Source organism: Cololabis saira, chromosome 6 (assembly GCF_033807715.1).
Source record: "Cololabis saira isolate AMF1-May2022 chromosome 6, fColSai1.1, whole genome shotgun sequence".
Lineage (NCBI taxonomy): Eukaryota > Metazoa > Chordata > Actinopteri > Beloniformes > Belonidae > Cololabis > Cololabis saira.
In genome coordinates, this window is record NC_084592.1 from 6,489,226 (window position 1) to 6,516,956 (window position 27,731).

Genomic DNA, 27,731 nt, shown 5'->3' on the forward strand with positions numbered 1-27,731 from the left:
ACTCAGAGTTTCCGATCTCAGAGTAGATCAACTAAGAGTTCAGGATTAGACTCAGAGTTTGTTTAACCTGCTTTGTGAAACGGACCCCTGGACTGAACAAGACTAGAGTAAGGTTTTATATTATTAGAATGCAGAATAGTCCTTTTCCAAACATTATTTCCTTGCTTTTGGGGGCAGCAAAGTGCTAATTGTGGATTGGTGAAGTCCAAAGTCTTTATATGCTTCAGATTTTTTTAACAAGTTATGTTTCTGGCAGGAAAAAATGACATTTGTGTCATGAAATATTTTTATTTGTCAGAATACTCAGCATGCAGAAATCCACTTTGTTGCCTATTGTCTATATGGATGTGACTTATTATATCAATTCCTCTGCTGTGCCTCGCTGAAGACCAAACATATATGAAGATTGACAGATAATAATATAAAGAGCATAGGTTTAATTTTGAAGGCATTTGACAGGCTGGAATCTGAGAGGCCCAGAAAGACTTAATGAAACACTTCACTGTTCACACATTTATATTATATATGTGACAGCTAAACTTGTGAAAACGGAGCATGAGAGAAATTGCTGGTCAGGAAATAGCCACCATGAGGCAAAGACATCCTTTGTGTAAGAAAAGCAAGAGGAAGATTCAAAGCTGCAACGTGGAAACTGGAAAAAACTCAATGTTTGTTGAACACAGGCAAAATGCATTTTCAGAAAAGCTTTATTGCTGTTTACCAGTCACAAAAGCACAGAACTCAGATGATAATGTGAGATAGGAGACTGCAACTCATTAACTTCACTACTCTAAACAACATTTTATCCAGTTTAAAATTACACCAGATGGTTTGAAGAAGGATCATTTTGGGACATTCATCTCAGCTGGGCACATTATATACATATACATATATATATATATATATATATATATATATATATATATATATATATATATATATATATATTTAAATGTCTTTCATCACTCGTTTCGAGCTCCAAGTACTGTGAATGTTTATTTATTGGACATTGTCATATGCAGAACGTGCAGTATTTGCACAGAGAGAACCGACATTTTGGTAACATGCAGTATGGGAGAGTAAAGCCTGAGGATGCAAGAGGGATATTTAAGCATTAGTGTCACTAGACCTTTTTATTGACCCATTGCTCCCATAAAATCTCACATAGAAGTTATAAAATGTCCCATTGTCAAACACTGAGAATGGGGTAAGACAGCAGCAGCTGAAATGAGTTTCCTCCGTAGGGATGGCTGGACTCTCCCAAAGACAGCAGGAGGGAGGTTTGGCTCTTCTGGAAGGATCTGGAGTCGAGTCGCTGCTCTTCTACTAAATACTGGTAGAGGAGCTACTCTCCTCAAGAGGAGCCAGTTGAGCTTGTTTGGGTATCTGATTCAGATTCCCCTCCCTAGAGATGCATTTCAATTCAGTTCATTTTACATAGCTTCTAAGAGAACACATGTATTCTAGGTGCTTCTCAAGGACCCAGAACATGACCCCCGAGCAAATATTAAAAGTACCTATGGCAAGTAAACTAAATCAAATTGAAAAGACCAGGCATGTGTAACCAGACGGAGGCGCTGGGACAGACCTAGGACATACGGGAGAGATGACATCTGGTGGTTGGCATGGGAACACCTCAGTATTCCAGTATTTTATCCTGTTTTATTATCTCATTGTTTTATCTCAATGTTATATTTAAACGTTTTAGTCGTTATTTATGGTCTATTTTGTACATTCTATTGTTTTATTCTCTCAGTTTCTAATATCTTGCTGATTAATAAGTTTTATGTTTGTTTATTGTTTTATGTAAAACACTTTGTGTTGCATTTTTATGCAAGCGCTATACAATTAAAGTTTGATTTGATTTGACCAAAAGAGTTGAAGGAGGCTGAGGTCTGTGCCGCTCCGTTGAGGCTGCCGCCCGACGGCCTGAACTCAGATAAGCGGAGGTTAATGGACAGAAGGATGGAAAACGTCAAACAACAATACATGCATTGATACACAGCTTGAAAAGTACCCAAGTGTCTGCAGCTGTGGATGCTCCTCCAGGGTGCTGAGACGGTAGCACACATGACTGAGGTGAACAGAAGGGCAAGACAAGCCGCTTCTTTTATAAAATTACTGGCAAAGAATGCAAATGTGCAGAGTAGTTTATTGAATTGTCTGGGGTTTTGAGTAGAGCGTAACCTTTACAACAAAAATTGTCCAAATCACTATACAAGAATACACGAATCTGAACGGCTCGTAGAAGTCACATGACACTGGACGGCTCATCCGGGCGGCTGTACAGACACTGCAGAATTTGGTTGCTTTCCTCCTTCTCTGAGTTGGCAGGCTGAGGGGAGACCACTTTATATATGTTAAAGTAAGAAAAAACCTGTTTTTCATAATAGGTCCCCTTTAAATAGCCAGGCAGGGTGGAGAGATTGATTGGGCACAGGTGTGCCCAATCAGCCGAACCAGGCTCCACCTGTGTGCTGCTCCCTGCAGACCACGCCCAATCCTCCACCCTACCACACAGACACAACAGCTGAATCTCCACCCTCACAGACTCACAGACTTACGTGCGCGCTCCCGCAACTTGCGTAAGGGGTTTAGGGCTGTTCCATTCCTAAAGTCGTTGAGTGCGCGAGGGCTCCCGGCAGACATTTTGAGTCCTTACTGCTCACTTCCCGTAAGTCCGCATCTCCGCAGACTTTTGGAAAGGGAATTACCCACAGTTCATTGCGTTGTGACATAAAAGGAGGTTACCAGGGAGAATGTAAACAAAACAGGGGGCGGAGGAAAAGGAACCATGTGCGACTGCGACTGCGACTGCGAGACGAAAGAAGTTCACCTGTAAGTACAAATACATAGCCCACTGGTGATTTAAATTCAGAAACTGGTATCCCGTGATGATTTTTCAACAGCCCTATTATTTACTTTACAAACAGGGAGCGACCAACAAACGGAGGGAAGAAAACCAAAAAAGGACAAATGAAGTTTTGGACTTTCTTCAAGACTAAAGACAAGAAAAGAGGCTGAGGGAGCTGGATGAAAAGGAGGAGGAGAGGGAAAAGACACCATTGACATTTTTGGGAAGATGGTGGACAAAATGTTGTTTGCTTCATCATTTTTTTATTCATAATTTGAGGTTCAATTTCTTTTGTTTTCATTTTATATTGGACAAATCCTCAGTTGACCAGGGGCCTGTACTACGAAGCAAGTTCAACATATCCAGGATATCTTTTCCTTATCCAGATTCACTAAGCGGGACAATTGCAATCACGCTAAACGGTCACACGACGGTGGTTATCAACTCGGTATATCAACCCAGGTTTCTCCAATCTGGATATGAGCGCGTGCACATAAAAGGGGCGGTGTTTTCAGCGCAGGACCAATCGCAAGCATGGAGAAGTCCGCTGTCAGAGCCGCTTATTTCAGTAGCGAAGAGCAAACAATAATTTTACGGAAATATGATGAGTATAGGCATATAATACAGGCAAAAAGCAACACAGTTGCAGCTGCAAAATGCAGGAAAGACAGCTGGCAAAAGATCGCTGACTGTATAAATGCGTAAATTCATAGGGATATAAACATATATTTGAATATTCTGGGAATCTTAATCTTAAACTGTAAACCATGATCAGCAATATTAAAATAATAAAAGGCTTGCAATATTTCAGTTGATTTGTAATGAATCCAGAATGTATGACATTTTTTTGTTTTTGTGTTTGCATTACAGAAAATCACAATATTCAAATTTTCTGAGACAGTCCTGTATATATTGGTTCTATAACTATTGTTGTTGACCGATAACTTGTGCTGATGCTGTACCAAAGAATTGGTTTTTTTTATTTATTTTATTTTATTTTTTATTTTTTCAGGAGGGGGGTATTTAGTATTTTAAAGTGACTTCTCAGAATGTTCGAGGGACGAAATTGAAAATCCCTTTTTTGCTATCCCCTTACAAATGCATCTTCTTTTTGATTTCTTCTTGATTTATTTATTTAATTTGTATTAGTTTTGGATTGACTGTACATCGGATTTTGGGTGATGATTTGTTTTATTTATTCATTGATTGATTTATTTTTTATTTTCTCCTCCACCTCTTTTTTCTTTTTTTTTGGATCGTTCATACAGGTACTCATCAGGGAAAGCAAAGGGGTTTTGGTGGTCCCTGAATACGCGTTCTCTTCGGAGGGATCCTCTCACGATCCGCGCACCGAGCTCCACTGGATTCTCTTCGAAAGGGCATGCCATTTTCCAAGAGAGCTGATTGGTCAGTGGGCGGTGCTTTTACACCCGGCGATCTGTATCTCGAACATAACCTGCTCCGAAGCAGGTTAGCGGTTCAGCATAAGTTACCATGGCGATGTGCCCCGGTAAGAAGTGAACCACCGTCGTAGTCCTGAAAACCCAGGGTTAAACCTGAAGTTACCTCGCTAACCCCAAATCCCGCTTCGTAGTACAGGTCCCAGGTGTTGAATAAACAAGACTTGCTTTTCTTTAATCTGAGTACAGTGTTTGAATTAAGATTCCCTTTGTTAACAGAAATGCATACATGTAAATACTAGCAAGATAGTTTTAGATCCAACACAAACAAGTCAGGCAGTAATTTGGTTATTAATTTATTTATAACCACAAAATTTAAACAATTTCAGCAAGTTGAACAAAAACGTTGCAGTAAATAGTAATAATATAACTGAATTATTTAGCTCAGGTTACCATCAATTTATACGCTCTTACGAAAATGAAATTACTCGGCGATTGAGCCTGGCATACTGGGTGTGCTGGTATGGGTAGATTGAAAGAAATACAGTACATTAACAAGGAAATATATATTGTACTGTGCGCATATTTAAATTGTGTTCTTTGTTGAATTTTATGCTCCTTTACATAGGCTACCACTTTGTTTTTCAATCATCCGTAGGATGATCATTCCCAAACTTATAATACCGGTACGTAACATTTTGATCTGACTAGGAATTTTGTAAATTGAAATGTTAAATAAAGTTTATAAAAAAAACACAAACATTTTTATCTGACGTGTTTCCGGTTTCTGCTAAGTGCTGTCCTATTCCTATTTCTACCATTTGGAGCCCTCACACTTAATCACGTGCCGCTGACGTCACTGAAAGTATGTGAGGGTTCAGGGCTGGAGGGTTTATGGTGGAGATTGGGATTCAGCAAACAAGTTAGTTATTTCTGCTGTGGACACCAGAAGCTGCCTCACACCACAGGTCAGCCTGACACACCGTAGATCTGCAGCCAGACCCCTCTCGGGTCAAGATCTGCTCATCACAACAGATTTGCAAGTAAATAATATTGTTTCTAAAGACTTAACTCCAACTACATGTAAGAAATATTGCTGTCTGTACCTTGCTTTGATCTATTGTAGGATTTCCACAACATGACGATCACACAGTTGGCATGATCGCTCGTCTGTTGTTATAGATGGAATCTCGACCGCAACTTTTCGACTTTCATGGAGTCTCAATGACTCACTATGTCACCAACAACTGGGAGAATGTTCAAAACTTTCAGGCTCGACCGGATGACATACTCATTGCCACATACCCCAAAGCAGGTCACTCTACAAACACGGTTTATAGTTGAAAGTCTACACATGTGAGAAGTCATTTGTCATTCCTAACTGCCTCTGTCTCTTCAGGAACCACTTGGGTCTCCTACATACTCGACCTGCTGTATTTTGGTCGGGTGTCTCCAGAGCGCCAAACATCCCTCCCTATCTATAAAAGAGTGCCTTTCTTGGAGGTCGCTTTTCCATCTTTGGTTTCAGGTTTTTACACACTTTCCTGAAATCACATTGGCTTGTTATCGTCATCATTTCTTTCAAAACAAAACTACAACTATATTACAAAGCCGTGGTTCTGATGGCCCCGTTTTCATCCCTTTCTTCAGGAACAGAGATGGCTGACAAGCTCCCCACCCGCCCTCGACTCATTAAAACTCATCTCCCAGTCCAGTTTGTGCCAAAGTCGTTTTGGGAACAAAACTGCCGGGTATAACGGCCTCAGCTCTTCTCTGACTGCACTAAATGATGACAAAACTATACTGCATGGCACTGACCTTAGTGCAGTCTAACCAGTCTCAGAAGAGTCATGAAGCCTTATGTACTGGTTTGTGTTATGGTGCACAAATCAGATCTGGTTAAAAACAGTGAACCATCAGTACATCTGTGCCTCCTTCCTCACATTAGCCCCCTAGAACATGTATGACATAGTATTTCATATACTTGATTTAATTTGAAGCTTTACTTTGGTGTTGTTGTCTGTTTCTGCTTTTAATTACGGTTTGGTTCCAGTCAGGGATTAAAACAACCGCTGAGGTTGCTCAGACCCAGCCAGCATGGCCCCGTCTGGGTTAAATGAGACCTGTTTGGGTAACGAGTAGCTTGATCTTGTAATGGGCATTTGGCATGGATCCCGCCTGGTTCAAGTTTACAGTTTGGCAAGCGTGAAGCCTGTGTGGGTTTGATATAGGGAGCTCATTGGGGATACAAGTAGGCCTGTGTTGAAAAAATCAATTTTCCGATTCTAAATCGATTCTCATATTAATTCCTAAAAATCGATTATGTCTAAAGATCGATTTTTTTTTAATGTTTTTTTTTCCCATCATTGCATTTTCGCCCGGTGAATTTTAATCCCAGTAGTCGGACACACAGTTTGTCATGACACTTCTGAAAAATGCCGGGTGCTTCATCGCAATATGTGTGTGGTGACAGAATAAATTAGACAAGCTAAAATGATTTGTTTACTGCATGAACTGTTGCAATTTTGTTCTTTTTTTGCACTTTAAAAGGATACAGAATGGCCTGTTTGAGTTATTTATTTCACAATAATTAATGTGAAATTATTATTTCACTAGTTATTTTACAGTCTTATAATTCAGGCAACAGCTCAAAAAACATTTTAAATAACACTAACCCAAATCAATATCGGATCGAATCAAATCCTGATAATCGATTCTGAATCTTAAAGGAGCTGTATGTAAGAGCAATAATAAAACGAATCATAAAATGACCCCGATATGTCAACAGACATTTAAAAATCATGTTCATTTCAAATACTTATGTCACTGACAACAGCACTCAAGCCAGGATATTCTAGTTTAAAAAGAGGAGTTGCAGCCCTCAACTGATGTTTATGTTGTCATTTTTTGTTTTGGCCTGAAGCTCCACCCTCCACCTATCTCCCAATCACCAAGTCAGTATTGTTTCTGAAGCTCCACCCTCCACCTATCTCTCAATCACCAAGTCAGTATTGTTTCTGAAGCTCCACCCTCCACCTATCTCCCAATCACCAAGTCAGTATTGTTTCTGAAGCTCCACCCTCCACCTATCTCCCAATCACCAAGTCAGTATTGTTTCTGAAGCTCCACCCTCCACCTATCTCCCAATCACCAAGTCAGTATTGTTTCTGAAGCTCCACCCTCCACCTATCTCCCAATCACCAAGTCAGTATTGTTTCTGAAGCTCCACCCTCCACCTATCTCCCAATCACCAAGTCAGTATTGTTTCTGAAGCTCCACCCTCCACCTATCTCCCAATCACCAAGTCAGTATTGTTTCTGAAGCTCCACCCTCCACCTATCTCCCAATCACCAAGTCAGTATTGTTTCTGAAGCTCCACCCTCCACCTATCTCCCAATCACCAAGTCAGTATTGTTTCTGAAGCTCCACCCTCCACCTATCTCCCAATCACCAAGTCAGTATTGTTTCTGAAGCTCCACCCTCCACCTATCTCCCAATCACCAAGTCAGTATTGTTTCTGAAGCTCCACCCTCCACCTATCTCCCAATCACCAAGTCAGTATTGTTTCGGCATCCGGGTTGCCAGCTCGGCTCTAATTATGGCAGCCATGGCAGCCAACGTTCCTGCTGCATTCTGCAGCCTACCTGGCAACCTCTGGTCGGGGGGAGGAGGGGGAGGGTACACGCCGCTCAACAATATTTTGAAAGTGACTGCAGTACCAGTTTTGGCCATTTCTTACAGACGGCTCCTTGAATCGGAATCGAATTTATTCTTGACATTTGAATCAATACCCAGCCCAAGATACAAGTGGGCTAAATAAGCGTAGGAAAAGAAGGGGAGAAATAGTGTGGGTCCCATGCAGTGAGTGTGGGCTTCACGTGAAGCTTTAGTGACCCCACCTAAAAACTAGATTCAACTGAAGTTTGAACTCATATAGGGCTCACAAACACTGGCTAGGGATGGATTTATGAAAGACTTAATGTGAAGGGTAAATTGATTATTCGTGTGTTTCCCTTGTAGATCGTCTACTTGGCCCGCAACGCCAAAGACAACATGGTGTCTTTTTACCACTTTGATCGCATGAATGTGACGCAGCCGGAGCCTGGAGACTGGAGCAGCTTCTTCCAGAGATTCATGGAGGGAAAGAGTATGCGTGTTGGTGGTGGGGGGTTACAGATTGTAACAGCAGTAAGGTACAGCAGTTTCCTCCATTCTCTGAGGGTTATTTTCTTGTTTTATTCTGCGGCCTCAGTGTTGTTCGGCTCCTGGTACGACCATGTGAACGGCTGGTGGAAGAAAAAACAGACTCATTCAAAACTGCATTATATGTTCTACGAAGACATGATTGAGGTATTTAAGTTGTTTGTCTCTTTCTGTCTGGGTTTCCAGCTGTTCGTGAGGTGATGCTGATGTTTGACTATGCGTTTTCAGGATATTGGACAGGAAATGGACAAACTCTGCTCCTCCCTCGGATTGGTTCCCTCAGCTGAAGAGAAGCGAGCAATCGTAGTTGAAGCGCAGTTTGATAACATGAAAAAGAACGATATGACCAACTATTCAACAGTTCCATGTATGGATTTCAAAGTTTCTCACTTCATGAGAAAAGGTAAAAGCTATATTGTATTGCAAGAGAAGAAAACTGACAGTCTACGCTTGAATAACTGTTTGGCTCTGCAGGGAAGGTGGGAGACTGGAAGAGCCACTTCACCGTGGCCCAGAATGAAGCGTTTGATCAGGACTACCAGAAAAAGATGAAGGATCCCACACTTCAGTTCCACACTAACATTTGAGCAGGACTGCTCACGCTGTGTCTGTTGTGCTGCATGTATGGACCAATGACTGGATGGGGCCTCCTGCTTGAAAGTCCAGAGCCTTAAATGTGAAAGGAAAGTAGTATTTATTCCAGCTAATCTTTATCTTTGTAGGCAGGGGAACTCATAACATTACTGATTTAGTTATTTAAATGTGTAGAAGAAAGCTGTGCCTTAAAATAGTGAATGGATAATATCAAGCTGTGCATTTATGTTAAAAGGGTGCAGAGAAATGTCATTTTGTGAATGTTAAACAATCCAACAATGAAGCTGTATATGTCTTAAAATATGATTCATTTTCATAATCTCACATTTCAATGGATGAAGTTTAAATTTACTCCATAATCTTCAACCAAATAAACATCTGTGTGACAATGTGAAGAAACTTACATACTTGTGGAGTGTTTTTGGTGTAAATCAGGCCCGGTGTCAGAGTTTGAATGCCCAGCTTTGCCTCCAGTCCACCTGATCGGAGCAGTTAATCCCTGATCAGACCAGAGCTGCCTCTGGCCGGAGCTCTGTCATCTGATCAGCTGAATAAAAACAGCAGGCAGGTCAGCCTGTCAGCGAGGAAACTGTTTTCCTTCTCCTTTAAAAAAAAATCACACAGTAGAAGATCTTTCTCTGTTTGTAAATTCACGTATACATATAGATATATAGGGTCCCACATTGTTCTAATTTAATAATGGTGAAATAAAATTATTACATGAAAAATTGTGACTTCTGAGTTCTCTTGCAGCAGAGAATATTTTGCAGATCATTCAAAGATTAACCTTTAAAATAATCCTATTCAGGAGTTATGCGCCAATGCAAGAACTGGCATTAGGTGGTAAGGCAGTGGAAATGAATTTGAGGTAACATAAGCTTGTATATTAAACACTTGAGCATGCGTATTTTGCGTAAATTACAGCTTATGATGTTAGGCTAGTCACCATGTAATGAATCCAGTGCCTGTGTCAAGAATCAACATGCCGTCCAGACAGACTTTTCAAGTGATGCTGGTTAACGACTGGATTACTCAGAAACAAAGAACGGACCGTTTCCAGCAGACGGGTATTTCTGTGTTTCTGGATCAGAGTAAGATGAAGAGGGCAAAGTCTCAAATCTTCCTGTCAGATGACTACGCTGATGCATGGTGTGGTCCCAGGTGTTGACTGTCATGGATGGACAGAATGTCATGGGGACGTCCCGCTTTTCAGCAAACTTTTGCTTTTAAAAAATAAAAAGATAAACATTACAACCTCTACTTGAATCCTACAAAGGGAGCAAAGTCATACCTGAAACAAAGAGGCTGAATATCATCACGGCAACAGTTGGCACACATAGTTTGAAATCACATGTCCTCTGTACAACTTGTGTTATACATTTCATTTATATAGCACCCTTTACAGACAAAAATCACAATGAAATATAGTTTATTTTTTTATTTTATTTTTTTTGTTTGGAATCACATGTCAACAATACATAAATTTATCGCATAGTTACTTGTTTAAACACAGTGCTCCAATTTGTTTTTCCATTCACAAAACATGTTAGAACACATGAACATGGGGTGTTTTCTATTATAGTAATACAAGAAAATAGATACTTAAACAAATCTTGTTTAAAAGAAGTAAAAGTTAAATTAAACAAAAGCAGGGCGTTTCAGGGAAATATACCTTTTCCATTGCTCCCAGATGTCTTTGAATTTAGACTGCTGCAGCCTCATTGAGAAAGTAATTCTTTCCATCACAAATATATTATAAGTTATATTATACCATTCATCTATAGATGGGATGTCTGGCTTAAGCAATTTCTTTGTTATTGCTTTTTCTTGCAGCTAAGCTCAGTATTCATAGTTTCTTAAATTAAAATCACGTATTTCAACAATAAAAAATATTTTCCCTATTAAAATCAATGTATAAATAAAAAAATATACTGTAGAAAATGAGTAAAATAGACATAAAAGAGACAACAGCATGAATAAAACCGTCATTAACAGCTTGCCTGACTGAAAAAGTAATCTGCTTCACAAAACAATACATTTTCTTTCTTTCTTTCTTTCTTTCTTTCTTTCTTTCTTTCTTTCTTTCTTTCTTTCTTTCTTTCTTTCTTTCTTTCTTTCTTTCTTTCTTTCTTTCTTTCTTTCTTTCTTTCTTTCTTTCTTTCTTTCTTTCTTTCTTTCTTTCTTTCTTTCTTTCAGGCTCATATCTGTCTTTCTTTCTTTCTTTCTTTCTTTCTTTCTTTCTTTCTTTCTTTCTTTCTTTCTTTCTTTCTTTCTTTTTAATTGAGTTTGTCCTCAAAAGCAAAAAAGTAAGGGCAGAAGAGACTTGACTTTTTGGTGCTTGGATCATTTATTTTGATCTGGGTTTGTGATGTAACAGAAGTTTTGGATTTGGTAGAAATGTCAAGCATCATTTGCAGGTGCAAAAAACCCCCAACAAAAACTGCAATTTATTTCAGGATATGCCGTTTTAAACATTTAGACAGTTTTTTTTTTTTTATCCTGCCCTAATCCATTTATCTTTAAAGAGAAGTGATTTTTACATGAACCACATGACGTGAACAGGCGCATAGGTTGACATCAGCCCAGTGTTCCCAGTGATGAGTCCTGCAGGCGCACTGGGGATGTGCGTCGCAGCTACGCACCGATGACCGGGGCGCTCCCTGATTGGTCCGGATCGGTCCCTGATTGCTCCGGATCGATCCCTGATTGGTCCGGATTGGTCCCTGATTGGTCCGCTTTGCTCCCTGATTGGTCGGGCTGCGGGTGCCAGTCAGCCTCCCGGGTTGTGCGCTTTTAAACGGGACGCGGCGGCCGGACCGGGGAGACCAGGAGCGCACGCTGATCCGAGCCGATCACACCGGACTCCTCTGACTAAAACAGCTCATTTCCAGCCGAGAGCCGGGGAACAATACCGACATGACTGTGCCAACTCTCCGACAACTTTTCCTGGTGTGTGTGTTGGGGATTTTCGGATGCTCCAACTCCACAGGTAGGTGGCACCGGGTCTGGCTGGGCTGCGCGTCTCAGGGAACTTTCAGGGATTATTTATCAGCCAAATGGATGTTTTACATCGGTCAAAGTAAACAGCATCACTTAATTCATCTTTGATTCCGTTAATACCTGCTTCTTCTGCTGGATTGTGTAACGCTTTCGGTTCAAAAAGGGTGATGAAGGGTTTGGATGACCCTCCAGCTCCTTAATTGAAAATCTTATAAAATTACAGAAAGTACCACAATTATCTACATGAATTAGAAGCTGCCGTTGAGTCCCGCAGGGCCTCTGTGAGAGGAGGGTGCTGATGAGGGTGATGAGGATGATGATGATGATGATGATGATGATGATGATGATGATCCATGTCTGAGTAAATTGCCACTTAAGTGAGTGTGTGTCTCCTGTGGCCCTGTGAGCAGTACTCGAGTTGTAAAAAAAAATCAGGGGGGGTGGTGGATTTTATCATATGGGTACAGATAATTTGTGCTGATTACAAATAATATAATATATTACAAATAATAGCAGTGACCAAAACACCTGCAGAAATACTGCAGGAATGACATAGCAGCAGTTAAATGCAGCCTTCTGTAAGCTTTAAATATCCACTGGGCTTACATCAAATACATCTAAACACTTAAAAAACAGTTTTCTGAACTTATCAATATGACTCTGTCCTTCACAGGATAAGTAAAATGGATCACTGCAAAAACTCAAAATAAGAATATTTGTCCTATTTCTAGTTAAAATGTCTCATTTTTGTAAAAAAAATCTTATTACACAAGACTCATCACTGGAAAAAACAACAATTTTCACCTGTTTCAAGTAGATTTTCACTTGAATTAAGTAGAAAAATCTGCCAGTGGAACAAGATTTTTTTGCTTGTAATGAGAAGATAAATCTTGTCCCACTGGCAGATTTTTCTACTTATTTCAAGTGAAAATTTACTTGAAACAAGTGAAAATTGTCAAATTAGTTATTTTTCTGGTGATGACTCTAAATGTTGAAATAGCAGTAAAACCACATTCATTGATGAAATGACATAAGGGATGGAAAGGGGGGATGGCAGTTTTACAGGGGGGGATGATTTGGACTGTTTTTATTTCAGGGGGGGATGCCATCCCCCCTCAACTCTAGTACTGCCAGAGGGACTGACCTGTCCACGGTGCTTCCCCCCCTGTCCCCCCAACACAGCTGGGATCCGGCAGAAACCGAGACAGGAGTGAGCAGATAATGCATCTACAAATACAAAATACATGATGCTGGCTCACAAAACACCTTTGGTATGTTATTAATACACTATTTTATATGGCTGTTCATATGGCCTCTTATGCCTCCAACAAGTTAGACCAAAGCCCTTTTCTTGATCAGACAATGAACTGTCTCAGATCTTTTGTTAAGGATCCAGCTTTGTATTCAACAATTTGCCTCAACTTGATTACCCAAGCATCGTCTATCAGCCTATATACACTTATAAAAGGAAATAACCTCCCACCCAGCTATACTGCTATTACCCAAAGATTAAAAAGACAAATTCATATTTCCTCTACCCAGTGCAAAAGTATTATTTTGAACACTTTTGCCTAACTATGTTTTATTACATTAATTGTAAATTCATTTTTTCTTGACTTTTGACAGAGTAAATTAAGAAAATGATGCTTCTCTAACAATAGAGTGATATTAACCACATACAGGAAATTGACTATGGCAACGGTTGTCGAAGGAAACAGCTATTGAAATTTAGAATGAGAAACTTTCCCTCTATGGAGATATATATATATATATATATATATATATATATATATATATACATATACATATATATATATATATATATATATATATATATATATATATATATATATATATATATATATATATATATATATATATATATATATATATATATATATATATGCTTTCCAGCTGTACTCCGACAGCCACAAATATATATGGATGTGACTTGGAAAATGAAACAGAAATCCAAAAGTGTATTTAAATGAAAAGCTGCAGCTCATTTTAATAGGATGTTTGCTAAGTTTAGATGTTTTCTTTTCCACCTGTACTGGATGTTTTCTTCAGTGGACTCGTAGATCTCTGACATGGTAGATTAAGCTTTATCAGTTTACCTAATTCACATTCAGACGTCTCCCTTTGACACTTGAAATACCTGTTTAATATAATTCAATTTATCAGCAGCTTACCAAAATGTGGAGCTTCAAATTTAATGGATAATTCCTGTGAAGGAACATTTTATGAATATACTGTGATATGCAGATTTATTCAGATCACCTTGAAGTCTTTCAAGTGAGGGCGAGGGTAAAAAAAAACAACCTTTCATTGGTTGTCAGTAATGCCTTTCCATCTGGTTGCGTCACCACATCTGCATTTCAAGTTGTTAACAAAAGATCCAGATTTTTTATATATCATTAATATCAGAAGCCATTACGTCTGCAGGAGGAGTAGTACATTATCTCAGAGTTTTATGTGAGTCTGGATGTGCTGCAGGCTGTTTCCCAGGAGGAAATGGGGAGTGGAAGTCAACGTAAATACAATAAAATGTGTTAGAGAATAATAGATCAGCTTCTCCATAGTCATTTACAATTTACACGTGCTGTTTTACTCCACAAAGCCCCGGACTGTCAAATATGTGCCGTCACATAGTCATCAATAACCCAAGCAGACTGAAAATCCTCGGTGCCCTGTCTGTTTTCTCAGCGGCTGGACTCTATAATAATGATCACAGTTCTACGATATACTCAACATATCAACCTGCCAGTAAAAGGCTGAGGCATTTTATTTTAGTGTTGTAGGACACAAGTAATGAAAACAAGTTGAGACATTGTTTTAGAACAAAAATGAAATATTGCTCGAGTAAAAAATACCCAGTAACCATCATAACGTCCTCATTCATGTGTTTCTTTGTCTAGATGCCAGTCCTGTGGATCAGTGGGCGGATGGCATAGTGTTAAGAGAGGTAGTAAATCAAATCTTCTGAATCTGCATTCATCAACACTCAAATCATCCCTCCTGCATGGCTACATTTTTCCGATATTTCACTCTTTGATGCCTTTCTCAAATCTCATCTTTTAGTTGCCAGGGGTTTTGTTTGTTTTCCTTCCTAACTCCAAAGCTAAACATTTTTTTTTCTTGCCGGAGAGATCACACGGATCTTTGCTGTGCTTGTATTCAAGAGAGAAAAATCAAACAGCGACAGTGAGGTTTAATAAACTTATACATCTCCTCGGTTTTGTGACCACACAGCCTTGCAAGCATATTTTATTTCATGAAAAAAAAATCAGCCATAAAAATGACATATTATGTTAAATGTCTTGTCAAATATGAAATCATTAAAGTGCTGTTTGTTCACAGGTGCGAGGCATCCAAGGTGATGATTTGAATAATGTGTTGAGAAGCCAGAATGAGGTGGGTAAAAACTGTAATAACCTCTAATAATAACTCGGTTCCATGTGTGCAAGCTTTATGTAAAACAATAAGCCTCCAGTCATCAAAACAACATTTAGCTATTATTTTCAAATTACATGAGCATTTTACTGTTGTCAGTGCTGCAGAAGAGAAAAGGGGAAGAAAGAAAAATGAGCTGTGAACACTAAGAAATCACATGCAACAGCACTGGTCAGGGGAACTACGGAAGAGTATTAGGGCCATGGAGGAGAAAAAATATTTGAGAGGGGAAGATTTTTTTTTATTGTGCACTTCGAGAAAAAAGTGGAAATGTCGAGAATAATGTTGAAATACAATTTCAAGAATAAAGTCGAAATTTTGTGAATAAAGTTGAAATTTCGCCTTTTTTCTCGAAATTGTACTTCAACATTATTTTCAACATTTCAACTTTTTTCTCAACATTTCTACTTTTTTCTCGAAATTGTACTTCAACATTATTTTCAACATTTCAACTTTTTTCTCAACATTTCTACTTTTTTCTCGAAATTGTATTTCAACATTATTCTCGACATTTCGACTTTTTTCTCAACATTTCTACTTTTTTCTCAACATTTCAACTTTTTTCTCAACATTTCTACTTTTTTCTTGAAATTGTACTTCAACATGAATCTCGACATTTCGACTTTTTTCTCAACATTTCGACTTTTTTCTCGAAGTTCATAATGAAATAAAAATCTTCCTCCTCTAAAATATTATGTTTATTTTTCTCCTGCCTGGCCCTAATAATCTTCCATTGGGGAACAGAGGAGCATGCTGGGGATTAAATGTGTTATTGCTCTTATACCACTCACATCTTGTAATGATAAAGGTGTGGGATGCAGCTGGAATGAGTTTTGTAGGTGGACAATCTGAGTGTTTGATCCAGGTGACTCACCTGTCTGGACTTAATCAGACCAAAAGCTCCATTCCTCAGTGGTTCAGTCAGCCAGAGTTCAGAGATGCTAGAAACTTCTCAACAGCCCTGAGCTACACTGTTATCAGGACCGATCAAGCTGTTCGTCATCTCAGCTGACGGGTGATCCTCTTGTGGTTATCTTGTGAGAAATGACCAGTCTGTGCTTAAATGTGCAGTAACAGGAAGAACAAGTGAGTAATAATTTATGAGTAATAATTGCGCCTGCAGCTGTTGGATTGAAGCGGTCTGGACTTATCGGAGTTTGAGTTTGCCGGAGGGAGTATCTGAAATACTGCACAGTGAAAGCTCGTGTTCTGCTGTGAGGAGACATATATGCTGCTGGATGAGTGTACAAGGCACGATGTGAACGAGCAGGCGGGTTAATGTTCTGGCGGATAGAGACGTCCGCAGGAAGATACAGGGAGAGATTATGTGGGATACAGTTGTAGCCACTGAATTTCTCTTTTTTTTCCCCCTACAAAGCACAAAAACATTACAAAAATGTCATACAGTAACATTTAAAACCACAATGTGTTATTAGAAAGTTTTACTTTTGAATTTAAGAGGGCAGTGAGTGTAAGTGGATGCACTGGTGTAATAATTAGGAATAGTGCAGTTATCCTTGTGTCATTTCTACATATTACTTCTGTTATTAATCTGTGATTGTGTTTGTCCACAGGAACAAGTCCAGAACATTTTCAAAAGAGTAAGATTTCCTTGCCAGACTTATATATATTTGTTTTATTTGTTCAATAGCGGCCTCCTGACTTTGATATTACTCCTTTTTTCCAGTTCCTGTTTCATTACTCCAAAGCACGCAATTCAGTTGGCCCAGTACAGCAGGAGGTGAGTGAAAGAACACCAGTAGTCAAGATGTTACGTCCTAAAAACCGCGTATGATGCCCTTTTCTAGAAGTCCACTTGGATTTGCAAAAGCATGTTTTCAACCATGTCTTTATGGTTTGTAGCAACTGCTTTGAAGGGGCCGAGTCAGCGTTTCAACTCTGTTAGTCCTGTTCTGCGAGGTGTGCCTCTTATGAAACATGTCATACAGCTTTGTGCTCCTCACCTCAGAGGTAGAGCAAACGCAGGGAGATATAAGATAAACTGGATTATTCTTGTGTGATGAAACTGCATCCTGCCAATCTGAACCACTCACTAATGTACAGTAGACATAGTAAGAGTGTAGGTCGCCCAAAACAGAGTGAAAGGGTTGCATTATGTATAGTTTATGCTTTCACGTGGAACTGACAACACATGTCTGCTGAAGCGAGGAACACTGGTGAAACCTGAGATTCACCTCCACAAAGTCCTTGCTGTTGTTTTACAGCTGGGCAGAGAGATAAATGGCTTCAATCTCGGTAAAAAATGTTACTCCAGTAGCTAAGACAAAAGTTCACATGCGATCAACTTTATTAACTCTGTTGTTTGAGCTCCGCAAAAAAGATAAACCAAAGGAAGCTCAGCACTGCAGGCTACAGCGCTGCTGAAGAGCAGCTACACCGCCACCCAACGGTGGTGGTGTAAAGACTGACAGGTATAAACACGAAAGATGATGGAAGTCCAGTCTAGTTTCTACGTAGAAGCCACCAGGACTCTTTACCGTAGAGGTTATGAATTTAAAATGTATGCAAGGAATCACAGAGGAAACCAAATCCCTTTTAAAATTTGACTTTTAAGGGCAAATACATATCAATTTATTATTTCTACACTTTTTATTGGAAGCACCACATCAGGGATCGGCAACCCGCAGCTCTAGAGCCGCATGCGGCTCTTTAGCGCTGCCCTAGTGGCTCCTGGAGCTTTTTCAAAAATGTTTGACCTTTTTTTTTCCTTTTTTTTTTCCTTTTTTTCTCTTTTTTTTCTCTTTTTTTTCTTCCTTTTTCCTTTTTTAATATCGACATTTTGACTTTTTTCTCGACATTTAGACTTTTTTCTCAAGATTGCACTTCAACATTAATCTTGACATTTCGACTTTTTTCTCAAAGTGCATAATGAAAAAAAATCTTCCCCCAGTTATAACTAATATAGAAACATGCAACATGTGTCTGCCTTCATCTAAGGCTTATACAAGACTTTTCATTTTTTGCGGCTCCAGACATATTTGTTTTTTGGGTTTTTGGTCCAATATGGCTCTTTCAACATTTTGGGTTGTCGACCCCTGCACTAGATGAAAAGGAGAACACAAATTTGGGTCAGTTTGATGCAGTTTGTTCAAAAAAATAAGCACTGTGTTTCACTGGAGAAGCTGTGCTACATTAATGCAACTGCAAATAACTCACTGCAGCATTTTGCAATTAAAAATGTAATAAGTGAGTGTTGTTACTCGAGTAAAAACTTGTGCATTTCTAGTTTCTTGTCTCTCATTAAACCACAGCTCACCACTTCACTAAGCTGGTTCTTTACCTCCATCTGCAGGCTCACTCAGTTCACCCTCTGCTGCGACTGTCACCCAAGCTCTCTCAGAGGAGAAAGAAGAAGGTGGTACTTCTGGTAAGGAAACTTTTAACACATAAACTATTCATCTCTGGTCTGCATGTTTGTAGATGAGTCAACACGTGTTTGATACCACCTGTGTGGGAATTTAGCAGAAATATTCCCCTCAGAAGGACATTGCAGGCACCTGACAGCATCTCTAATCATGTAGAGGAAATCTTCAGGAGAACATACTGTATTATTACACATTATTAATTACTATTTCGAAAGGAATTAAGACAGAAAGCAGCAGCTGGGTGATGCAAATCAAATGTGCTTGACTAACTGATCACAAGTGAGTGTAAGCACCTCAATAGAAAGATAAAAAAAATAGGATTTTAGCCTCAAAACACCTATTTGACAGTTTCAAATTCCAAAAACAACACTGCAATCAGTTGGTAATCCATTATGTCTGCAGATTCCAAGTACAACTAGACAGGTTTTCATTCACCATGAGGCATCCTTGTGGTTTCTTGTTTATCCTTTATTGATGTCTTGATCAATAAAGGATTCCAAATCTTTTTTTTTTACTAGTCAGTAAATACAAATCTCCCACAATGCATCTGTCAGGGAACAGTTAAGTACTCAAATCAAGAATTACCTTACTGTGCAACTTGTTTCGATTTAAATTTGAAACCTAACACAGTAAAATGATCCAGTTTTAAAAGAATATTTCACCACTTGAGGATATACTACTACTTTATATTAATAAAGAGAAAAGTGCTGGCGTCTCTTACGTAGACTGGAATTGGATAATTAGATGAAAGATGAGTACTATTTTCTGGTAATCACCATCTACTAGAGCATCTGTTTCTTCATTCTTTTTTGTTTTTAATGATGCATTTATAAAAATGTGCATAATCTTGAGACCCAACACCAAAAAGGAACCTTTTATTAAAAAAAGAATAAAGCTGAGGGGCAGAATATTAGTCCCCCACCTTTTCTTTCACTGCATATCCTGGATCTCTGTAGGAGACAAACAGACAGACTCAGAGTAATAGACACTTGGTACTTCTTCGTCTTCTGCCTGCAGAGACTTAACCTTTTCAAGCAGAAGAGATGAAGGGAATCAGTGATTAAGACAGCGCCCGTGTAAATCACTTTTAACTATTCAGGTACAATTTACTGTTCACGCTGACTTTTCTTTCTCTCTTGCTAATTAAACAGAAGATTCGAGGTCTGCCAGAGGGGATGTTGTAAAAGAAGACTCCGACAAAAACAAGCAAACTAAATCAATTAAATGTGGAGATGAAGAGCAGCTGGCAGCTCCGACTCCGACCAAGACCGACTGAGCGACGCACGGCAACTCTGGCTCATCTTTCCAGATGGAAAAAAAAGCTTTTTGTAAATAGAAAATAAATTATATGTAAAGTTGGGCAAAACTGAACTGTGCTGCCATCGCTGCCATGCGTCTTGATGCTTCCAAATGTTCACTTGTCGTAACTGGATCGTGACCGTTGCCGGGACCAAATGTGACATGTTGACTTGCAATGCAAGCGATGAGTGACACGATACAAAACCTCCAAATCATTTCTTAGTCAAGTTAGGATCAGCAGGAACACCAGCTCCAAAAAAGAGAGAACTGACTACTGTGACAAAGAGATGAACTCACATTTAATTCAAAGAAAATTAGATTTACATGACATTTTGTGACACAATTATCATTCAACATAATAAAAAAGTTCTAATTTGTCTTTGATTTTTCTGCAAGGACATGTTTAATGTTTATTCAGATAGCAAAAGTGTGAATGTCGTGCTGTTTCCCCCAATAAAATGTAGAGGAGGCTGAGAGGTTGAACAGGATGATACTGTGTTTGTTTGTCTCCAGCCAAGTGGCCTGAACAAACGCCTCCAACAACCACTGAGCTCTGCACAGGAGCGCCAGCTGCACAACTTAAACACGGAAAAAAGAACACAATGTTGAAGGAGATGCTGTCCTCAGTATGTCCCCACTCAGGAGTTTACAGATCCTCTTCCATGACGTGACCACAAGATCTCTCTGTGACAGGCTTTCCCCCCCTATAACTTATTTTAATAGTCCTCATCCTCAGAGTCACTGTCCTTTCGTGTAGGAAGTGAGCTTCTGATTGACGACATTAACTTGTCTTCGATTTGTTTCTTGGGGTTTTCCTCCAGGTCCGTCTTCACCGCCCCAGTTTCTGATAACCTCCACTCCAGCTCTAGATGGGACACAAAAACATCAAAGATCTATTAGAGCTCATATGCATGACAAACCCCACCTCTCAACAACCATCTACACAGAACATAACTAAAGTAGAAGATACCTGTTTGAAAACAGCAAATTCAAAGTCCAGAGGATTGAAATAATTCATTTGCCCTGTGTATTAATAAAGTATTTTTGAATTGAACTGAACTGAATTGAAGACTATCTAAGGCAGAGGTGTCAAATGTGCGTACCGCGGGCCTCGTGCGGCCCGAGAGAGGTTTTCATGCGGCCCGCGAGAAGTTTCCAACGCAAAAAAACTAAATGTTAATTTACTAAAAAGGAAGGCATAAATAATTGCCATGAATTGCAGCATATTCGATAATATATTTCTTCTACAAATCCATCGTTATTCCACAAAGAGAGCAGTTTGACATTTTTTTAGTTTTCTAGAATGCATTTGCCGATTTTATTTCTTTATAGACGGTCGTTTATTTTTATTAACTGACTACTATTATATATTTTCGCAGGAAAAATATCACTGCTAAAAAAGATGATAGAAGATATTTATTCGGAGAATTTCAGTTTTGAATACGATGATAGTGACAAAGTAAAACAGTTAAAAAAGAAGTGCTGACTTTTCCGGCACACTGGCGTAAATATCCGCACCAATCTTTAAAAACAAATACACTTAATTGTACTGGAAAAAATCTCTAAATCACAAAGAAACACTCTCGGATGTAATAGGAAAGATTTAGCTTTTAGATTTTTTTAGATTTTAATTAAATTTCCTATAAAAAAGCGAAATATAAAAAAAACATACTTGTTTCTGTTTATCTTTGTAAAATGATATTAAAACTATCTTACATAATTTGAAAAAAAACACGAAATTTCAAGAAAAGATCCTGAAGAAATATATTTTACATAATTAGAGTGTAAACAAAGTGCACATTTCCTTTAAAATTAACTAAACTGATATTGGATTAGATAACAATAGTAAAAAAAAAAAAGAATTAGAGAAAAAATATTCCGCACCGTTTTTGTTATTTTGAGTGTGCGGCCCGCGAGAAAAGAATTGGTCAAATCCGGCCCGCCAAGCAAAATTAGTTTGACACCCCTGATCTAAGGCTTTTAGTCGTGAATAAATCTCCTACCTTCAACTTTGAGGTTCATGCCCCCAAACACCAGCGGGCCGATGAACTGAGCCTTCATCTCCCCCTCAGAGTAGACGAAGATGGTGGGAAGGTTGCGGTCGGGGTAGTTAGGGATGCAGGTGGTGGAGATGGACCTGAGGAACTTGGTCTGAGGGAATTTCCTGGCCAGCGTGTTCAGGTGCTGGTTGATGAGGGTACACAGAGGGATGCTGTTGCAAGAAATGAGCAAACAGACCGGTTATTGCAGTACTTTGTCTTACCAAGCCCAGATTAATTTGTCATAATGGGAAGACTGATGGACGGACAAGTTACTGCAAAAACAAAATGTTCCCTTGATTTGAGATTCATTTAGAGTTTCATTTAAATCTAAGAAACATGTCTTCCTCTAGTTTTCGTTGGCATTTAATACTTGTTTGTTCGACCTGATATCTAAATTTACAAGCTACAAAGTAAGACAAACTGTATCGCTGATTTTAAGATATTTGTGTTATTCTTTAACCTTTAAAACCATTCATTGTTCTATGTTAAACAAAGACAAGCAAAACAAATGGAACCATAGAGCACAAATATTTCAGTTTGAAAAATCTAACTTAGATAAAAGGCAAATTACAAAAGTTGTTCTTCCCTTTGACTGATCTAGTAATAACTCATTTACTGCAAGACGCAGTTTCAGGAAATAAGTTTACATTCTGCAGATTCAACAGATTAAGATATCTGGTTTTCACATGAATACTAATGCTTGCCAAAGTCTTATGAAAAAGAATAGTAATTATCTATCTATTCTAATGTTTTATGCTTTATAACATAAAAAAATCATCAATAAATAAATGAAATCCATTGGACCTTAAGTAAATATAATACCAGATAAACGACACACATGGCACATTATTAATTACTATTTCGAAAGGAATTAAGACAGAAAGCAGCAGCTGGGTGATCCTAATCAAATGTGCTTGTCTAACTGATCATAAGTTAGTGTAAGCACCTCAATAGAAAGATAACAAAAAAACAGGATTTTAGCCTCAAAACACCTATTTGACGGTTTCAAATTCCAAAAACAACACTGCAATCAGTTGGTAATCCAACATCTCTGCAGACTCCAAGTACAACTACAACGATGCTACAGACCACTGGCACTGTGTCACACCATCATTACAGGTTAAATAGATGTGTGCTTTCAACATGCACCTGCACTGATAACACAGCAGTTGCACATGAAAGCATGTGGAACTTGTGCTTCATGAAATCTGCAAATTGTTTTCTGATGCAAAAATGCTTTTCAGTGCTGATCTCTAAACCAGATGTGTCATTATCTTTTTAACTGCATACATGTGTTAAATACTGCACACCAGTGTGAAGGAGGGGTCTGGAGGAGTGCATGAGACACAAAAGAACAAAATATTTGCCAAATGGAGAACATATACATGACTTTCACTGAGCATAACTGTTGATACACTCAAATGCACACATTTAATAAATTAAGTAATACTTAAAAACAACTCTATGCAGATAGGTTTGACCACTTAATGTTAGGGGATTGCTCACCCCTGTTTGTAGAGGTGCAGCACCACCCAGATGCCCTCTCCGGCCTTGTTGACCTCCTTGATGTAGTCCTGACCGGAGATTTCCCCCAGTTCACCAAACTGATTCTTCATCTGAGTGGCCTTCCATTCTGCAAGACGTTTCTGTCTGGAAAGACATGTGGCTCCCATCAGAACGCTGATAAACTGAACTGAACTTTGGATCTTTAGCCAAAGATCCAAACAGAAGCTTTGTGATGAAAGAATAACTGCAGCTGGTGTGACTGAAATTCTCACATTACAGGACTGTCTTAGAATTAGAATATTGTGATAAAGTTCTTTATTTTCTGTAATGCAATTAAAAAAACTAAAATGTCATACATTCTGGATTAATTACAAATCAACTGAAATATTGCAAGCTTTTTATTATTTTAATATTGCTGATTATGGCTTACAGTTTACAGATTAAGATTCCCAGAATATTCTAATTTTTTGAGATAGGATATTTGAGTTTTCTTAAGCTGTAAGCCATGATCAGCAATATTAAAATAATAAAAGGCTTGTAATATTTCAGTTGATTTGTAATGAATCCAGAATGTATGACATTTTTGCATTACATAAAATAAAGGACTTTATCACAATATTCAAATTTTCTGAGACAGTCCTTTATAAAATGATTCAAGAAAAACAATGAAGCACTGCTTCACTGAAGTGAACAGAATGCCATTAAAGCTGTTAATTACTTAAAACATTTAGCTTGTAAACATTTCTTCATCAGACTTTCAAATATGACAGGAGTAATAATTTAATCGAAAGGAAAATGTATAATAATAAATGTCAAGTATGAAGGTAGTTTTGTTATAATGGAAAAATATATTCAGCTTAAATGAGTAAGAGAAGCTGCCACTAAACAAGCACAAAACACAATAGATTAGTGATATGATCATTCCATCAAAATCATGACAACCAGCTTTATACTGCAATTATTACATTTGTTATTCTGTGTTACTGATCTCAAGTCATTTCTGATTTCAACTAATACGTTAAAAGTTTCACAAACAAAAAAATAAATAAACACTGTAATGAACTTTGAAAAAAACCTACGTTTTACAGAAGCTCTTTACGCATGTTGGACCTGCATTACCTTTGCTTACCTGTACATTTCAATGGCAGCCTCATCATCCTCACTGAACTCATCTTCATTCTCCTCCAGTTCGTCTAGTGTCATACTCTCATATGTTTTAACTGTTCAAAGAAACAACAACTATTAGCAGCTGACAACATGTTCTGTAATCAGTTATTGGTTGAAAAGCTGTACAAATGAAAAACCTGAGCTTTCAAAATGTTAACTTATACTCAAACAATGTACATGGGTTTCATAGTTGCATATAAAATAGAAAAAAAAAACAGTTTCAAGGTAAAAGTATCCGAGTAACAGTTGTAAAGCTGCCTCTCTCACCGACAGACTGCTGCTGGAGGGCCAGCTCCTCCTCCTCATCTTCTTTTGGAACCTCCTTGGGGGGAAGGATACCTTTCCTCCTCAGGATATCATTCCACTCGGTATCCTCATTTGGGTCCTTTGAGCAGGAAACATACACACAACCGTAAGTTTGGGGTTCTTTTAGGACTTATTGTTTGTTTGTTTTATTGTTTTGCAAATTTTTAAAGGTATACAAGAAAATATCAAAGATAAATACTATAAGGTGCAGGAAGAGGCAAAAATCCCAATGGGCTTATTTGAAGCCTCCACCAAAGTTATTAAAATTTCACATGTTATAAAGAACACAAGATTAACATACAAAAACCAAAAGTATAACTACACAAAAGTGATGGCAAACTAATAATGCAATATATAGATAATAATAAAGAATAAAGACAAAAAAAATAAGTGTGTGTGTGTGTGAGAGTGCATGGGATATTGTTTTTACAACTTGTATTGACTCCTGAGCAAATAAGACTAATGGTAGAAATGATCATGTCACTATGAATGAAACACACAAAAAAACAAAAACATGAATACATGTACAACAATACATTGGGAAAACAGCAGTCAGGTGGTCCTTCAAACGTCTTTTATAACATTTCAAAGAGGAAGAGTCCTTTGCCAGGTGGGTAAAAATCATTCCACAATTTAGTCCCTAAATCTCATCGAAAATTGACCTCTGCAAGTGAGAAATTTAGGAGGATGAAGATCTGAGGATTTGACGTGTCTTTTCCAAAGAAACCCATAAATAACTGACTTTTGAGGATTCACACAATACTGAGATGACGTTTTAAGTTTATAGTTGCTCTACAGGCAGTTCCATTCATTTGATAGTTATTAGACAAAGTGCCAAAAAAGTAAAACATTTTAAAGTATTTAACCACTTATACTTAAGCATTTGGTGTTTTTTTTTTAATGTAACTAATTTCTTAACTGATATAATCGCGACATAAAGCACAAAACCTTTTAGATACAATACACTTGGCTTGATGATTTAAATTCCTGCCCATGAATCTTCTGCAGTTGTAAAGACTCTAATTCAGCTGCTTTTCACTCTGTAGGCGACAAGTACAAGCGGAAAAGCTAACACACTGCGGACCTAGTATTAAAACTCTGCTCTTAAAATGTCAGGAAAACAATACAACACTCGGACATTTACCAATGTCTCATCCACTCACTTTGTGAGGGTAAAGCTAAAGTTAGTAAAAGACTGATACAGTTTTACCGACCTGCATTTTGATGTAGTCTTGTGAAATCACACCACGGCTCTCCTCCTCACAGACGCGGAAACAGAAGGACCGCAGTCGCAGCGATTCCGCCAGAAACAAGAAACCTACTACCGCTTTACGGAACAATAACACCCCAAAAAATACAGTTATCACCCAATTGTTGGCTTATGTTTTATTTTATTTTTCAAATGGTGGTACAAGTCGGTATTTCTCTCGCTTTAGAAGGACTCGGAACCCATTGCTTATTGAGTACAACAATAATATAAGTGACACCAACTTCCGTTTGGGCTCAACGTGTCCATAAAAGGAGAGAGCACGGCGCATTCCGTTTGTAGCCGCTGACAGCTGCTGAATGGACTGGCGCATGCGCCCGGCGACCCTCCCAAAAAAAGTCAATCAACAGAACAAGAACAGAAAAATCAAGCTGGTTAAATAAAATACCTAAAATATAATTAGTAGACATAAAAAGTGTGAAAAAAGAGGAAAAACTTAAGAAATATGCCATGGAGTATACATATCATTGCTGCATATGCGTATCTGCAATTTAATTTAAACTTGTCTAATAACAAATTCCTAGATACTGTTTTGAATTTTGTTTCAGACACATTTAATTGGATGTAAAATAAACAACAATATGTATTCATGAAATGCAAAAACTATTCTAAACTATTCTTTTTGTGAAATATAGGGTAATATATGTTTATAATTTGAATCATATTCATCATAACAGTATGTTTTTCATTATAATATAATACATAAATAACATAAACCAAAATCCTTGTTTTCAATGTCTCATTTGGCTGCGATTCACTATTTGTGATGTGAGAGGTCACTAAAGCTTACACACTGTCACCGCAAATGGAAATGACTATCAGTTTAACAACTTATCCTAATAAATACTGGAACATTTTTCTCCCTCTTATTCAAATTCTGTCTCAATCTAACAATCTAAGGTAAAGTGAATATTTGATAGCACAGCTGGCTTGACTCCATCAAAAAATAATTACCGTCCTTTGATTTCAGTAAATTCATTAATTTCTAAATCTGTAGGAGCATTTTTTTAATCTCAGAAAAGTAAAAGATAATCTCAGACAGGTCTTACACTATCATGCCATGCTGAAAAGCTGCATGTTAAAATGGTTTTGAGATCTTTATCATTGATTTTGTAATAAACTAAGATGATTTATGAAGAAGTTTCCATTTAGTAGTACTTTAGTAGTACTATTTCATCAGACAGACCAATCAGGCTGTACATTGTTTAGTAGCATATCAAAGACAAGAGAGAATATAAACAATCCACATTCTGA

General features: G+C 38.1%; 3 protein-coding genes across 6 annotated transcripts; 2 read left to right on the plus strand and 1 right to left on the minus strand.

The window, feature by feature from the left end:
* Positions 1 to 5,099: 5,099 nt before the first annotated feature.
* LOC133446339 (cytosolic sulfotransferase 3-like) lies at positions 5,100 to 9,370 on the plus strand. 4 transcript variants are annotated; one of them, XM_061724352.1, is made up of 8 exons: positions 5,100 to 5,297; positions 5,437 to 5,569; positions 5,654 to 5,782; positions 5,905 to 6,005; positions 8,275 to 8,401; positions 8,507 to 8,604; positions 8,686 to 8,860; positions 8,932 to 9,370. In XM_061724352.1, exons 2-8 carry the CDS (start codon positions 5,437 to 5,439, stop codon positions 9,042 to 9,044), a joined length of 876 nt encoding a protein of 291 aa, XP_061580336.1. In that variant the 5' UTR covers positions 5,100 to 5,297; the 3' UTR covers positions 9,045 to 9,370. The 4 variants fall into 4 exon arrangements, with proteins under 4 accessions (XP_061580336.1, XP_061580339.1, XP_061580340.1 ...); XM_061724355.1 differs by having other exon boundaries at positions 5,136 to 5,222; positions 5,381 to 5,569; XM_061724356.1 differs by having other exon boundaries at positions 5,147 to 5,222.
* A 2,521-nt stretch (positions 9,371 to 11,891) lies between these two features.
* Positions 11,892 to 20,885, plus strand: nms (neuromedin S). The gene is made up of 7 exons (XM_061724358.1): positions 11,892 to 12,040; positions 14,970 to 15,016; positions 15,412 to 15,465; positions 17,079 to 17,105; positions 17,192 to 17,245; positions 18,818 to 18,892; positions 20,042 to 20,885. Exons 1-7 carry the CDS (start codon positions 11,968 to 11,970, stop codon positions 20,072 to 20,074), a joined length of 363 nt encoding a protein of 120 aa, XP_061580342.1. The 5' UTR covers positions 11,892 to 11,967; the 3' UTR covers positions 20,075 to 20,885.
* pdcl3 (phosducin-like 3) lies at positions 20,470 to 26,573 on the minus strand. Its single transcript, XM_061724357.1, has 6 exons — positions 26,425 to 26,573; positions 25,172 to 25,289; positions 24,867 to 24,957; positions 23,738 to 23,881; positions 22,193 to 22,401; positions 20,470 to 21,054 (listed from the first exon to the last, which is right to left on the minus strand). The coding sequence occupies exons 1-6, from the start codon at positions 26,428 to 26,430 to the stop codon at positions 20,906 to 20,908; spliced, it is 717 nt and encodes a 238-aa protein (XP_061580341.1). The 5' UTR covers positions 26,431 to 26,573; the 3' UTR covers positions 20,470 to 20,905.
* Between the last annotated feature and the right edge of the window lie 1,158 nt (positions 26,574 to 27,731).